This window comes from Oryx dammah, unplaced genomic scaffold, assembly GCF_014754425.2.
Source record: "Oryx dammah isolate SB20612 unplaced genomic scaffold, SCBI_Odam_1.1 HiC_scaffold_18, whole genome shotgun sequence".
Lineage (NCBI taxonomy): Eukaryota > Metazoa > Chordata > Mammalia > Artiodactyla > Bovidae > Oryx > Oryx dammah.
In genome coordinates, this window is record NW_024070202.1 from 96,797,390 (window position 1) to 96,810,466 (window position 13,077).

At 38.1% G+C, this 13,077-nt stretch overlaps 1 protein-coding gene across 1 annotated transcript in view; it reads right to left on the minus strand.

The window, feature by feature from the left end:
- CHCHD3 (coiled-coil-helix-coiled-coil-helix domain containing 3) overlaps positions 1-13,077 on the minus strand; it is a 285,117-nt gene that overhangs the window by 97,845 nt on the left and 174,195 nt on the right. The window contains exon 5 of the mRNA XM_040259657.1: positions 4,160-4,243. Coding sequence (XP_040115591.1) covers positions 4,160-4,243 — 84 coding nt within the window. The remainder of the gene's footprint in view (positions 1-4,159; positions 4,244-13,077) is intronic.

A 13,077-nucleotide genomic window follows, 5' to 3' on the forward strand; every position in this document is an offset into this window, starting at 1 on the left:
ATGTCTAACCATTTCAGTTAGAAATTCTGCACACTTTGTGTTAAAAGATGCAAAATGCGGAATCCAGCAGTGGCTAATGTAAGGAAAAATGGTTGTGGTATTACATAAGTTGCAGAATCACTTAACCGACTATGAAATCCAGGTTCCTGTTTAAAAACGTAAGTTTAAAAGTGGATACAAGTACTTATCTTTCTCTGTTTTAACTAGGTGAACTGGTGAAACCATCAACTGAATACTAGGTGGTCTTATTAATGAAGAGGGGACATGGTATCTTGTACAGTCATTCCCAGGATAACTTCTAAGACCACCATACCATCTGCCTGTCAGCTACATAAGCAGCCACAGTCACTGTATACATTATCACTTTTTAAAATTTTATTTATTTTTTATTGACGGACAATTGCTTTACAGCATTTTGCTGTTTTCTGTCAAATCTCAACATGAATCAGCCATAGGTATACATGTATCCCCTCCCTTTTGAACTTCTCCGCCCCCATCTCCCTCCCCATCCTACCCCTCTAGGTTGATAGAGAGTCCCTGTTTGCGTTTCCTGAGACATACAGCAAATTTTACATATGGTAATGTAAGTTTCCATGGTATTCTCTCCATAAATTTCATCCTCTCCTCCCCTCTCCCCATGTCCATAAGTCTATTCTCTGTGTCTGCTTCTCCACTGCTGCCCTGTAAATAAGTTCTTCAGTACCATTTTTCTAGATTCTGCATATATGTGTTAGAATATGGTATTTATCTTTCTCTTTCTGACTCACTTCACTCTGTATAAAAGGTTCTAGGTTCATCCACCTCATCAGAACTGACTCAAACGTGTTCCTTTTTATGGCTGAGTGATATTCCATTGTGTGTATGTACCATAACTTCTTTATCCATTCACTCTGTCTATGGACAGGTTGCTCCCATGTTCTAGCTACTGTCAATAGTGCTGCAATGAACAGGATACAGGTGTCTCTTTCAATTTGGTTTCCTCAGAGTATATGCCTATGAGCAGGATTGCTGGGTTATATGGTGGTTTTAATCCTAATTTTTTTAAGGAATCTCCATACCACCTTCCATAGTGGCTGTATCAATTTACATTCCCACCAACAGTGCAAGAGCATTCCCTTTTCTCCACACCCTCTCCAGCATTCACTGTTTGTACACTTTTTGATGAGGGCCATTCTGATTGGTGTGAGGTGATACCTCATTATAGTTTTGATTTGCATTTCTTTAATAATGAGCAATGTTGAACATCTTTTCATGTTTTTGTTAACCATCTGTACATTATCACTTTTTGATGACTCATAATCTTATTACTCAGCTATTCATTTTCATTGACTTGATGCAAATTTCATGATGCAACTACAGCATGATATCCCTAACAGTTATTTTAATATCTCATTGTGTTTCTTTTACTTTAAAGTGAGAAATCTATGGTCATTTGAAAATATGAACCCAAGCCTACTGAACATTTGAAACACAAGCAGTTCTGTAATACAGCTTGGGATGTCTCTAGATTCTACTTTAATACACTCCTTATCAATTAGACATTCCCTTGTGTGAATGGAGCTTTCTCCTCCCTGGTATTCATATCAGCTGGTTCCCCAGACATCTGAGATAATTTCTGTAATAAGTGTAATTTAACTATACATCAATTTCACCCTTCTTAGAACTAATAGGCAAAGGTATCAACTCTTCACTGACAAAGAAAGTCAAAGCCATTTTTAAGTTTTTCAAATACTTGTTTCATTGCAAATGTTGCCAGCTTTATCAAAGCCGACACAGATGTGAAGCAAACTTTTAAAGAATGTGAGAGGTACTGTATGTGGTGGAAACTTAGTTGCTAAGTTGTGGTCTGACTCTTTGCAACCAAATGGACTGGAGACTACCAGTCTCCTGTGATCCATGGGATTCTCCACACAAGAATACCGGAGTGGATTGCCTTGTCCTTCTCCAGGGGATCTTTCCAACCCAGTGATCAAACCCATTTCTCTTATGTCTCCTGTACTGACAGCAGGGTTCTTTACCACTAGCACCATCTTTAATTGGCCAAGAGTAAATCCATCCTCTCAGTGCCTCAAACCAATCACTGAATATCTCTAGGAAACGGGTGATTTATGAGAAATGGGCAAATATTTATCAGTGCCTTTTCTTGTATGTAACAGTGATCAATGAGAACTTCAAAACATACTTAGCACAGTAATACTTGAAGGCAAAGAAAATTATCATTGGGTGGGGGAAAAGCAGGTTCCTGGTTAACCACCTGAAAAACTTTCACTCACTCATTTGATTCAGATAATATTTACTCATTACATCAGAAACAGTGTTTGGGATAGAAGTAAAAGAAGAGCTACACTGACTGAACGGTCACTCTGTCCTGGACAGTCTTACAGGTAATTTATGAGAATTATCTCATTTTACAAATTAGAGAGGTAGGTACTACAAAATCCTCAGTTTATAGCTGAGGAAACCTAAAGTTTACATATGATACTCCAAGATAGGGCTTCCCTCATAGCTCAGCTGGTAAAGAATCTGCCTGCAATGAAGGAGACCTGGGTTCGATTCCTGGGTTGGAAAGATCCCTTGGAGAAGGAAATGGCAACCCACTCCAGTATTCTTGCCTGGAGAATCCCATGGACAGAGGAGCCTGACAGGCTATAGTCCATGGGGTCACAAAGAGTTGGACACAACTTAGTGACTAAACCACCAACATCACTCCAAGATAGGCAGCAGGTAAATGCCAGTTCAGGGCCTTGAATCTAAAACCCCAGATGTCAGAACCCACGCACTAAATCAGTCCTCTGCAAACCGTAGCTCAAGGGTCATTTCTCGTTGGCAAAAATGTGTTTATTGCAATGGTTCCTATTTTGACTAATAAAGATATATTTGAGCCTTGTTATGATTTAAAATTTCACAGTCCAAAACTGTAGTTACTTTTGCATCAACCTAATAAGTCCCTCTTGCTTCAGTTCTTACTGAAGACAGCAACCCACAAGCCATCCAGCCTTTCCAAACATGTCAAGCACAACCCTGCTTCAGGGCTTGGTCCTGGCCTGCTTCCCACACCCAGATACCTCTTAGAAAGGTCCTTCACCCAGCGCCACACCTACATTCCTAGGCCCTGGGACTCCTCTTTCCACTTCACTGTTTGCATGTTATTATAATCTGCCATTCAACATGCTGACAGGGTTTTAATGAATTTAAGCTCCACAAGGGCAGCAGTTTAACTTACTTTCTTCATTAGCTTCTCTCTGGCAGTATCAGGGCCTGACATATACAAGACTGACATATACATACATCTGCTAAAACAATGAGAAAACGGTCCCTACATTCAAGAAGTACTAAGTTCAATGACATAGAGAGAGGTGAAGAAAACATACAAATATTTGTACTGAATGGAGTTTGATAGTCTATTTCTTAGTTTCTACTTTTTTTACTAAACATGCTATTCCAAATCAAATTTGGAGGTCTCAGTCAAAGCAAAGAGAAAACTAGCTTTGCAACCTCATGGTCTAGGTATGAAATTATCCTAGACAATAAAATATTTCATTGAACAGGGGCACTGATTGGGTCCCCAAATTTCCAATCTTAAGCCCACTGCCTCCTCCTGTTTCAGTCTCAATTTCCTCGAGTCTTTGTCAAATTCTATAGAAATGGAGACCAGAGGTACTTCCTCCTCTCTCCATCCTAACTCTTTTCCTGAGTCCTATTATTCAGCTCCTGTCCACCAGTTTTGAAAAAGACATTCATTTCTTGGCCACAAGTACAGTGAAAGTGAGCTTTCACAAAGACAGTTTATCCTTCAAAACATTTCCGCTTCTAAGAACGTGCTCAAGTTTAGTCAATGTCTGGGAGAGCCCAGAATAGCACTCTTCTGCTTGACCTGGAGACAATGCAGCTTCTAAACGTATAGTGGAAAATATTTGGGGGGAGTTCCTGAGTAGTAAAATGTTATCAACGATCCAGTAACACAACAATACGCAAAACTACCAAAGTAGAGATGACATTATCTTCGATAATGATTAGCCTGGTTGGCTTCTTTACTTCCTGGCCACTTTTTAACTAGGAAAAGTGGTTACAGTTCTAATGTATTGATTTTTAAATACACCCATGGGAACACTGCAGATGTGGTTAAGAGAAGAGAATCACTGACAAGTAACAGCCATACCCTCTCCTCCAGTCTAGCCAGCTGCTCTTTGTAGAATGCATCCTGCTTCTTTATCACCCGATCTTTCTCTTCCAGCTGCTTAGCCTAAAAAAAGAAATGAAAAATATACTATATTAAGAAAAAGCAGTAACAGCAAAGCAAAAGTATAAATTGCATTAGAAATATGTATACAAAGATGAAGATTTTTTGCAGGCTAGTAGGTCTCTGCCATAGAAAAAACATTTATAAGATGATGATTGCTGTATTTAAATGTAAAGAATGGGCCTGCATTGTAATTTTTTAAACTGTAACAGCTGTGTCCTACTTTGTCCAAATGTTTCTGATAATGTCAGAATACAGCACAGACAGTTTTCTTTAACTTCTCTTTCGAAGAGTAATTTCAAGGATTAATATTTTGCTTAATAAAACTTTGATTTTTATCCCAGGCAAAAGACACATAGTTATTAACCTTTCTTGAGCAATAAAAAATGCCTATATAACATTTTGTACATAAACCTTACATACGAGAACCCTTAAAACACCCAGTGAAACCAGCATATAAATAAATGTATTAGTCTACTTCCTTTTTAATGGCATAGTTGTCTTTGGCAAAAAGGGCAAAAACTATTCTAATTCTTTATTTGAATAATTTTAAGTAATTAAAAGTAAAATAATAAAAGTAATTTTATAACTGTTAATTTAACTAATTTATCTTTTTTATGAAATTAAAAATCAAGCAATAAAATCTTTATCCTTGAAAAAAATAATGCTTTCTTATGAATGTTTTTGAAACTAAATTAAAAATGCATTTCTTTGAAATCTTGCCATTTGGGACAAAGTGGATGGACTGAGAGGGTATTATGGTAAGTAAAATAAGGTAGATAGAGAAAGGCAAAGACTGTATGATTTCACTATATGTGAAATCTAAAAAAATCAAAACAAATGAACAAATATAGCCAAAGAAAAACAGAGTCATAGATACAGGAAGAAACAGGTGGCTATCAGAGAGGAGGTACCTGGGGGAAGAGATAAGTGAGGGTGATTAAGAGATACAAACTTTCAGTTACAAAATGAATGATTCACAAATGAGAAATGTACTACAGTTGGGAGATGTAGTCTGTAAGTCTATAATTATGTACCATATCTCTGCAGGGTGACAGATGGCAACCAGACTTATTATGACCACCATTTTCCAATATACAGAAATATCAAATCACAATGGTGTACACCAAGAACTAACATAGTGCTGCAGGTCAATTACACTTCAAAAACAAAACAAATGAAAACACTCAGAGAAAAAGAGATCTTATTTGTAGCTACCAGAGGTGAGGGGAAGAGAGAGGGGTAAACAGATGAGGGTGGTCAAAAAAGATAAAAATGTCCAGTTATAAGATAAATTAACATTACGAATGTAATGTCCAACATGGTAAGATCATTAATACTGTTCTACCTTATAAAGATCATAAGAGAGTAAACCCTATGAGTTCCCATCACAAGGGAAAACATATTTTTCTACTTCTTTAATGTTGTGTCTATAGGATGAGATGCGGAGAAGGCAATGGCACCCCTCTCCAGTACTCTTGCATGAGTATTTACTAAACTTATTGTGGTCATCACTGCAGGAGGTATGTAGGTCAAATCATTGTTACACTGTACACCTCACACTTACACAGTGCTGTATGCCAATCATATCTCAATAAAACTGGGGGAGGGACAATGAAAAATGCATTTCTTAAACTGCTGCTTCTATTTTTATTATACTTAAATGACCTTTATTTCTGAGAACAAACCTGCCTACATCACCCATGTTAGAAAAGTTTTTAACCTACTTTTGGTCAATGAATGTTGAACATAAGCCCGACTAGAAATTTTAAGAAATAAGCAAAATACATATTTTGGCATTCCCACTCTTTTGCCATGCAATGTGATCAAGGTTCCCCTGGCTCAACCTCCGTAAGGGAGACTGTCGCTACACGCCTAACTTAGGTGAGCTCATTTGCACATTTGTTGTAGGTAACTGTTTTGCTACTTACTTTGACTTCAATATCCTGTGGCATGTAAAAAACAGAGAAATAGTTATTTACTAGGAGAAACATTTTTTCCCCTAATGTCAACCAAGAAATCAGATGGATAGTATTTACCTAAAATGCAAGCCAAAGGCGACAATGGGGAAAAAAATGAGAGGACTCGCTTAACTTGGCACATACTTGAATATTACTGTACTATTAAATACTGTTTGAATAGAGGATTTCAATGGAAAGTCCATGCTGCTTGAAAGTATTAGAGTAATTTAAAAACCAAATAATGAATTAAATAAAAGCTACACACGCATGCAAGCACATAATCTGCGGCTCCTTGACACAACAGTGACACAACAGTGAGAGCCGCACGAGTCTAACAGGAGTGTAAGAGGGGTAGTAAGAGTGGAGTGGACACAGCATCAGAGTTTACTTTTTGGGGGCTCCAAAATCACTGCAGATGGTGATTGCAGCCATGAAATTAAAAGACGCTTACTCCTTGGAAGGAAAGTTATGACCAACCTAGATAGCATGCTGAAAAGCAGGGACATTACTTTGCCAACTAAGGTCCGTCTAGTCAAGGCTATGGTTTGTCCAGTGGTCATGTATGGATGTGAGAATTGGACTGTGAAGAAGGCTGAGCGCCAAAGAATTGATGCTTTTGAACTGTGGTGTTGGAGAAGACTCTTGAGAGTCGCTTGGACTGCAAGGAGATCCATCCAGTCCATTCTGAAGGAGATCAGCCCTGGGATTTCTTTGGAAGGAATGATGCTGAAGCTGAAACTCCAGGACTTTGGCCACCTCATGCAAAGAGTTGACTCATTGGAAAAGACTCTGATGCTGGGAGAGATTGGGGACAGGAGGAGAAGGGGACGACCGAGGATGAGATGGCTGGATGGCATCATGGACTCGATGGACATGAGTCTGAGTGAACTCCGGGAGATGGTGATGGACAGGGAGGCCTGGTGTGCTGCGATTCATGGGGTCGCAAATAGTCGGACACAATTGAGGGACTGAACTGAACTGAACTGAACTGAATGGAGTAAGTAATAGAGTAATAATGGAGTAGTAGCAATGGAGAAAGAATTTTTGATAAAATTATGTGTGAAGAAAATATGCAAGACTATATGATCTAGAGGAAAGATCTGTCTAAATTCAACACAAACCCCCACAAATAAAAAGGAAATGCAGAAGGATGGATTTATGAGAACCTCCATAAGATAAAAAAACATTAAACAAAATGAACAAGCAAATGAAAAGAAATACTATCTCCTAACAGTGAAATTAGTATTGCTCACATAAAGAGCACTTAAAAAATAAGCTCTCCATCCCCAGAAAGAGTCAAGAGGAAAACATCCAAGTAACACAGACTAGCAATTTGCACAAAAATGTACATAACACGTTTTTAAAAAACCCACAAGAAGTCAAAAATGAAAATTAAAATAACAAAATTCCATAATTCATCTATCAGATTTAAAAATATAAAGTAAAAATAATACTGCCCAAGATGCATGAAAAACATGCTCTTCAAGACACTGTTCGTCAGGATATAAACTGGCATAAGCATTTTAAAAGTCAGTTTGACAAAATGTAAAATAAGTTTGAAAGCCGTACATATGCACTGCGCTCTAAACACTCTACTTTTAGGACTTAAGTAATTACAGCAATATGCAAAGATATTCATGATAAGATTAATTAGAATTGCAAAGAAACAGAAACAAAAACCGATCTAACAGTTAAATTAGAATATACTCAAAATATACTAAGTAAAATAAGAAAAAGGCTATAAACAGAAAGGGGAGTATGATCTTTTTGTAGGGAAGACGAAATAAAAGACCAGAAGGATATTCAATAAAATGTCATTAGAGGTTATAGCAGGGTGGTAGGCTTATGGAGGGTTTCTAATTCTTTTTTTCTTACGTTTTCCATATTAAAAATAAACACACTTTGCAGTCAAAAGACAAAGGAGAGAATTTTCTGAGGTGAGGACACAATTCTCCTTCTTGATTATGGTAGTTAGAGAAGTGCATGCATTTGTCAAAACTCAAACAGTGTATCACAAAAGAGTGAATTTAACAACATAAAAATTTTAAGTTGATCCAAATAAAGCATATTAAAATTTATGAAAATAATTATATATATATCTTTACTAATGTTAATTTGTTTATCAGTTAGCTAATTTCACTTCTAGGCATTTATTTCTAAGAAATATTAAGAAAAGCACACAAAAATTTATATCTAAGAAAACGCTGCTAACATTATTTAAAGCAACAAAAAACTGGGAACAACAGAGGTTTGTGTAAATAAGATATGGTCCAACAACAGGCTCTTTATTATAAAGACTTGAGTCTGGCCATAATGATCAAACATTGAGAGCCATTAAAAAATACTGCTTTAATAGAATAATTGATTTCTTTAACTCAAAATATTAAGGGGAGAGGGATGGTCACAAAATCATGTGCACTAAATTCCTAATTTTGGTTAAGAAACGGGGGTGGGGGGCAGAAGGGAAGGACAGGAAAAACTGAGTACCTGGTTATGTAGACACAGAAAAGTGTAATATATGCTAAGATGTTAACACTGGATATGATATGCACAGCAGGACAGGTTTCTTACTTAGACTATTCTCTATTTTCCAAAATCTCTGTAACAAAGTTATATTTCTTTGATCAAAAAAACTTTAAACATTATTATCACATACATTTATCTGTGATTATCAGATGGAACTATAACATGGTACAAAAGACAAAAGAGTGAGTAATTAAGTGGCTATACTAACAAACAAAAAAATGTAACAACTTGAACAGTTATTTATAGCATGGAGAATTATTTTACCTAGTAAATGCTTAATGTATAAGGACTTGATTATCTCCCCATTCAATACATGACATTACCAATCATGGTTCTTAAACCATTTACATTAAATAATGTTGCTTTTGTTCACATAGTGCTGCACACTGAGATTTCTTTTTTAAGGAAAAAAAAAGTAATAGATGGTCTATTATGGCTATTTAGAAAACATTAAGAATTCAATATCACAAGTATATACCTTCACCTAAAAGAGACTACACTAACCACCAAATTTAATTTTGAAAGGTTGACTACCACCTAAACAAAAGATATGCAGAAACTCCCACATTGTAAGATGTAATCCTTGGAATTTTGTTAAAGAAACACATCAAAAGGTGAGATATGCACACTAAAGACAAACCACCTCCAAAGGCCTGAAAACACCCAGCCACAGGCTGACATCACAGGTCTTTCCCTTAGACTGTCAACAGAATCAATAGCCTGAGATCCGCTGGGGAGAAGAACAGAGCCAGAAACACAGCCACACCACTTCAATGGCACATTGCTTTGAAACAGTTAATGTGAGGCTGGGAGAGAAAGTCACACAGTATGAACCTGGAAACTTAAATAAGCCTGGGATACACTGGCTAAACTAATAGCTGCCGAGGATGAAGAGTCACACGCGACTTAAGAAAAAGCGGTAAACGAACTGCAGGGAATGAGACTTCCACATAGAACGGTCTGACTGGTATGGAATCACTGTAAACGAACAAATGACAACGAAGAGGACCACAACGTTATTCTCTGTTACAAGAGAATCGTTTCTTAGGGGAAAAAACAGATATAAAGTTTCCCCCCACCGTCTCTGGTTCGCTATTCCTTCTCAAGAAGTAATGTGTACTGATTAGTCTTCAGATTCTGTTAGATTTTGGATAATGTGATTGGGCTTGAAAACATGACAGAAAGCGCCTAAACGGATCCTTATGGAAAACTGGAGTGGGCCATATACAAGAGAAAGAAAACAAGGAAATCGAATTTTAAGAAACCCCACGCATAAACATTTTGATGTTTGCACTCAGTGCCGGTAGCCAGATTCAAAATGAAGTATACAACACGTACGTATTTCCTTAAAGTCTCTCCTCGTTTCAGAAGAGACCTGAAGCTGTTAACAACAAACAATACAGGAAGTTAAGAGAAGTAAAAACTGGGATTCTGCCTGTGACATAAAGGTACTTTCCCATGTACCTTCCCACGTATGTTCCTAGAGAAACCTTCATGCTGACAGACTCTTGGCATGGCAGCTCGGCCCTCTTAGGCCCGGCTGCTCTGGGAAGACTGAGATGAGGAACAAAGCACGCAGCACTGGAAACGCAGCGACATCACAATCACTGAGCTCAGAGGAAGTACTGTTACTTCACACAGCAAGTACAAGGCACGTAAGGGGAGAGCTGGTGCTATGGGAAAGCGTATATATTTTAAATGACAAAGTTCTTTTAAGGCCAGGGTTCAATTTCAGTACCTCAAGGTAGAAAACAAAGCAGGTATCAGCTCAGTTTTCCATGGGATGATGTTATGAAGATAGAAATTACTAAAACTGAGAAAAGGTAACAATTCTAAATAAATCTAAACAGGAAATCCCTATAACTACATTTCTTATCGTTTTAAATCTTGTAAGAAATCTGATGCTTTTGAACTGTGGTGCTGGAAGAAGACTCTTGAGAGTCCTCTGGACTACTAGGAGATCCAACCAGTCCATCCTAAAGGAGATCAGTCCTGAGTATTCATTGGAAGGACTGATGCTGAAGCTGCAACTCCAATACTTTGGCCACCTGATGCGAAAAACTGACTCACTGGAAAAGACCCTGATGCTGGGAAAGATTGAAGGTGGGAGGAGAAGGGGATGACAACAGTTGAGATGGTTAGATGGCATCACCAACTCGATGGACATGAGTTTGAGTAAGCTCCGGGAGTTGCTGATGGCCAGGGAAGTCTGGTGTGCTGCAGTCCATGAGGTTGCAAAGAGTCGGACACGACTAAGCGACTGAACTGAACAAATCTGAAACACACATATAATGAACTGGGAAAGATTAAATCTTTCCCAATCATAAGGATAATCTGTGGTAGGCAAAAGTCAATCTATACATCTATCAGCTCACATAGGCAAGTAAGGACAGGGAAAGGAGCTTTCTTTCGCGTTAGACCTACATCAAGCATGATACACAGGAAAATAAAACTACATGCTGACGCTGAGACAAAAAAATGGAAACATCTGAAGCGGCTGAACCATAACCTTATAAAGTAATATTACATTTAGAAACTGTGGAACATGATCACTGTGAATATCAATTAGCCGTAACAAAATAATTAAAGTGGCCATGTATTCAATTAGCTGAATACTAGACTTTTGTTACAAATGAAAAATTACATAGGGTTCACTGAGCTTTTATCAAGTGGCATTAATAAACAAAGAGTTATACTTAAAGCCCTGGTTTCCAAACCACAGCAGAAGGTGACCTTCAAAAGGGTAAGCCATGCAAGTGACCCTGAACAACGTCCAAGCTATTATCAACTTGAGGATACCTTTCAGCGACTACTGAGGCATGACACATAAGCTATGAGCAAACCCCAGCCTGAAATGTTACTAACACAGTAAGAGCTGACGGAAGTTGAGTACAGACCAAGGGACGAAAGACAAAGACCATTCTTCCCACGGACGTCTCGACCCCAAGTTCGGAAGTCATACTCAGTCTCCCTGGATTTGATGAAATTCACTTGTTTCTGTTTGTTTTCTCTTCCCCAAAGGACCCTGGTCTACATGTCATATTGTCAACTTACTATAAACAGCCTACTGAATGTGTTCCCCTGTCTTTTGGGAGCATATCTGCCTATTCTCTTGAAAAGAACAAAGGCAAAGATAAGTGGTCTTTCAAATTAAAAAGTAAACTGACAATGAAGTGAGGAGGTTGTTAGCTACATACATTTAGAACAGAAAGCACCCTAGTAGCACTTTGCTTTAAATTTTTCCAGTAGTTCTCTCATAACATTCGTGCAGATCATGCTACTTGACAGAAGCAGTGGCATTAAGTGCTAGATGAAATCACAAACAATTTTACAAGCTTTCTTCTATAATTTTAGAGAGGGGAAAAAAACATTTTTAAATCACAGATTTACTTCCTCAGCTTTCCAGTGTAAGTCAGAACTTACCAGCACTATGACATACTTGGAAATCCACTTGGTGAGGGGTCAGGAGACCAGGACATCCGTTCGAGCTCAGCTACATCATCAGGCGACCAGGCACTGACCCAGTCCAGACCCCTATCAAGTTTTAAAACACCTTCTGAATGTTCTTCCTTCATGTGGTTCTTGCCATGTCATACCCTTGCCCTTGCTGCCTCTCACACTTTTACACCTAATAAAACTTTCCACATGTCTCTCAGGGCACATATTTTTGACTTTGTCTTGTATTGTACATGTTCACTTACCCACTGTTCCTACTGTCAACCTCAGACTTTCTAAGACAAGAAAAGAGACTTACTCCTCTATCTTCCACAAGGGAAACACTCAGGACATGGTAGCCAAGATGAAATTAAGTCCACTGAGGGGAAGAGTTTGTAGGAGGTGAGTAGACACGGCTTCTGGGAAACAAATCTGTCGCAGCATGTGACATTACTTCAAAGTACGAGAGCACCCTCAGGGGGATGGTATGTGTGCACATCACCTGGATGAAGCTCTGAACTCGGTGCTGCTGGCGTACTAGTCAACAACGCACAATCCAGAAGCGATCAGCAGGTAGTATTCTTATCAAAAACTCCACAATTTGGAAGCTTACAACATTAGATATGGGCTGCAACCAGGGCTTCACCTATCCATATCTTGATCAACAGTGATGCCTTGCTAGTTAGCACAGTGACTGTTGGAAATGAGATTTTATTAGAGAAAATGGTTCATTAACTAGCATGATAAATATCTATTGGTAAAATGAAAACTATCAAAAAGATGTAAGGGTTAGAGAATGTATATAAAGATATTTCTATATCTGTTGTGCGAACAAGTTATGAGAACATGAGTTATGAAAACAGGGCCGGTAGTTCTAACTTCAGCAACAGTGCCTCATGTTTGATCTTTGAACAA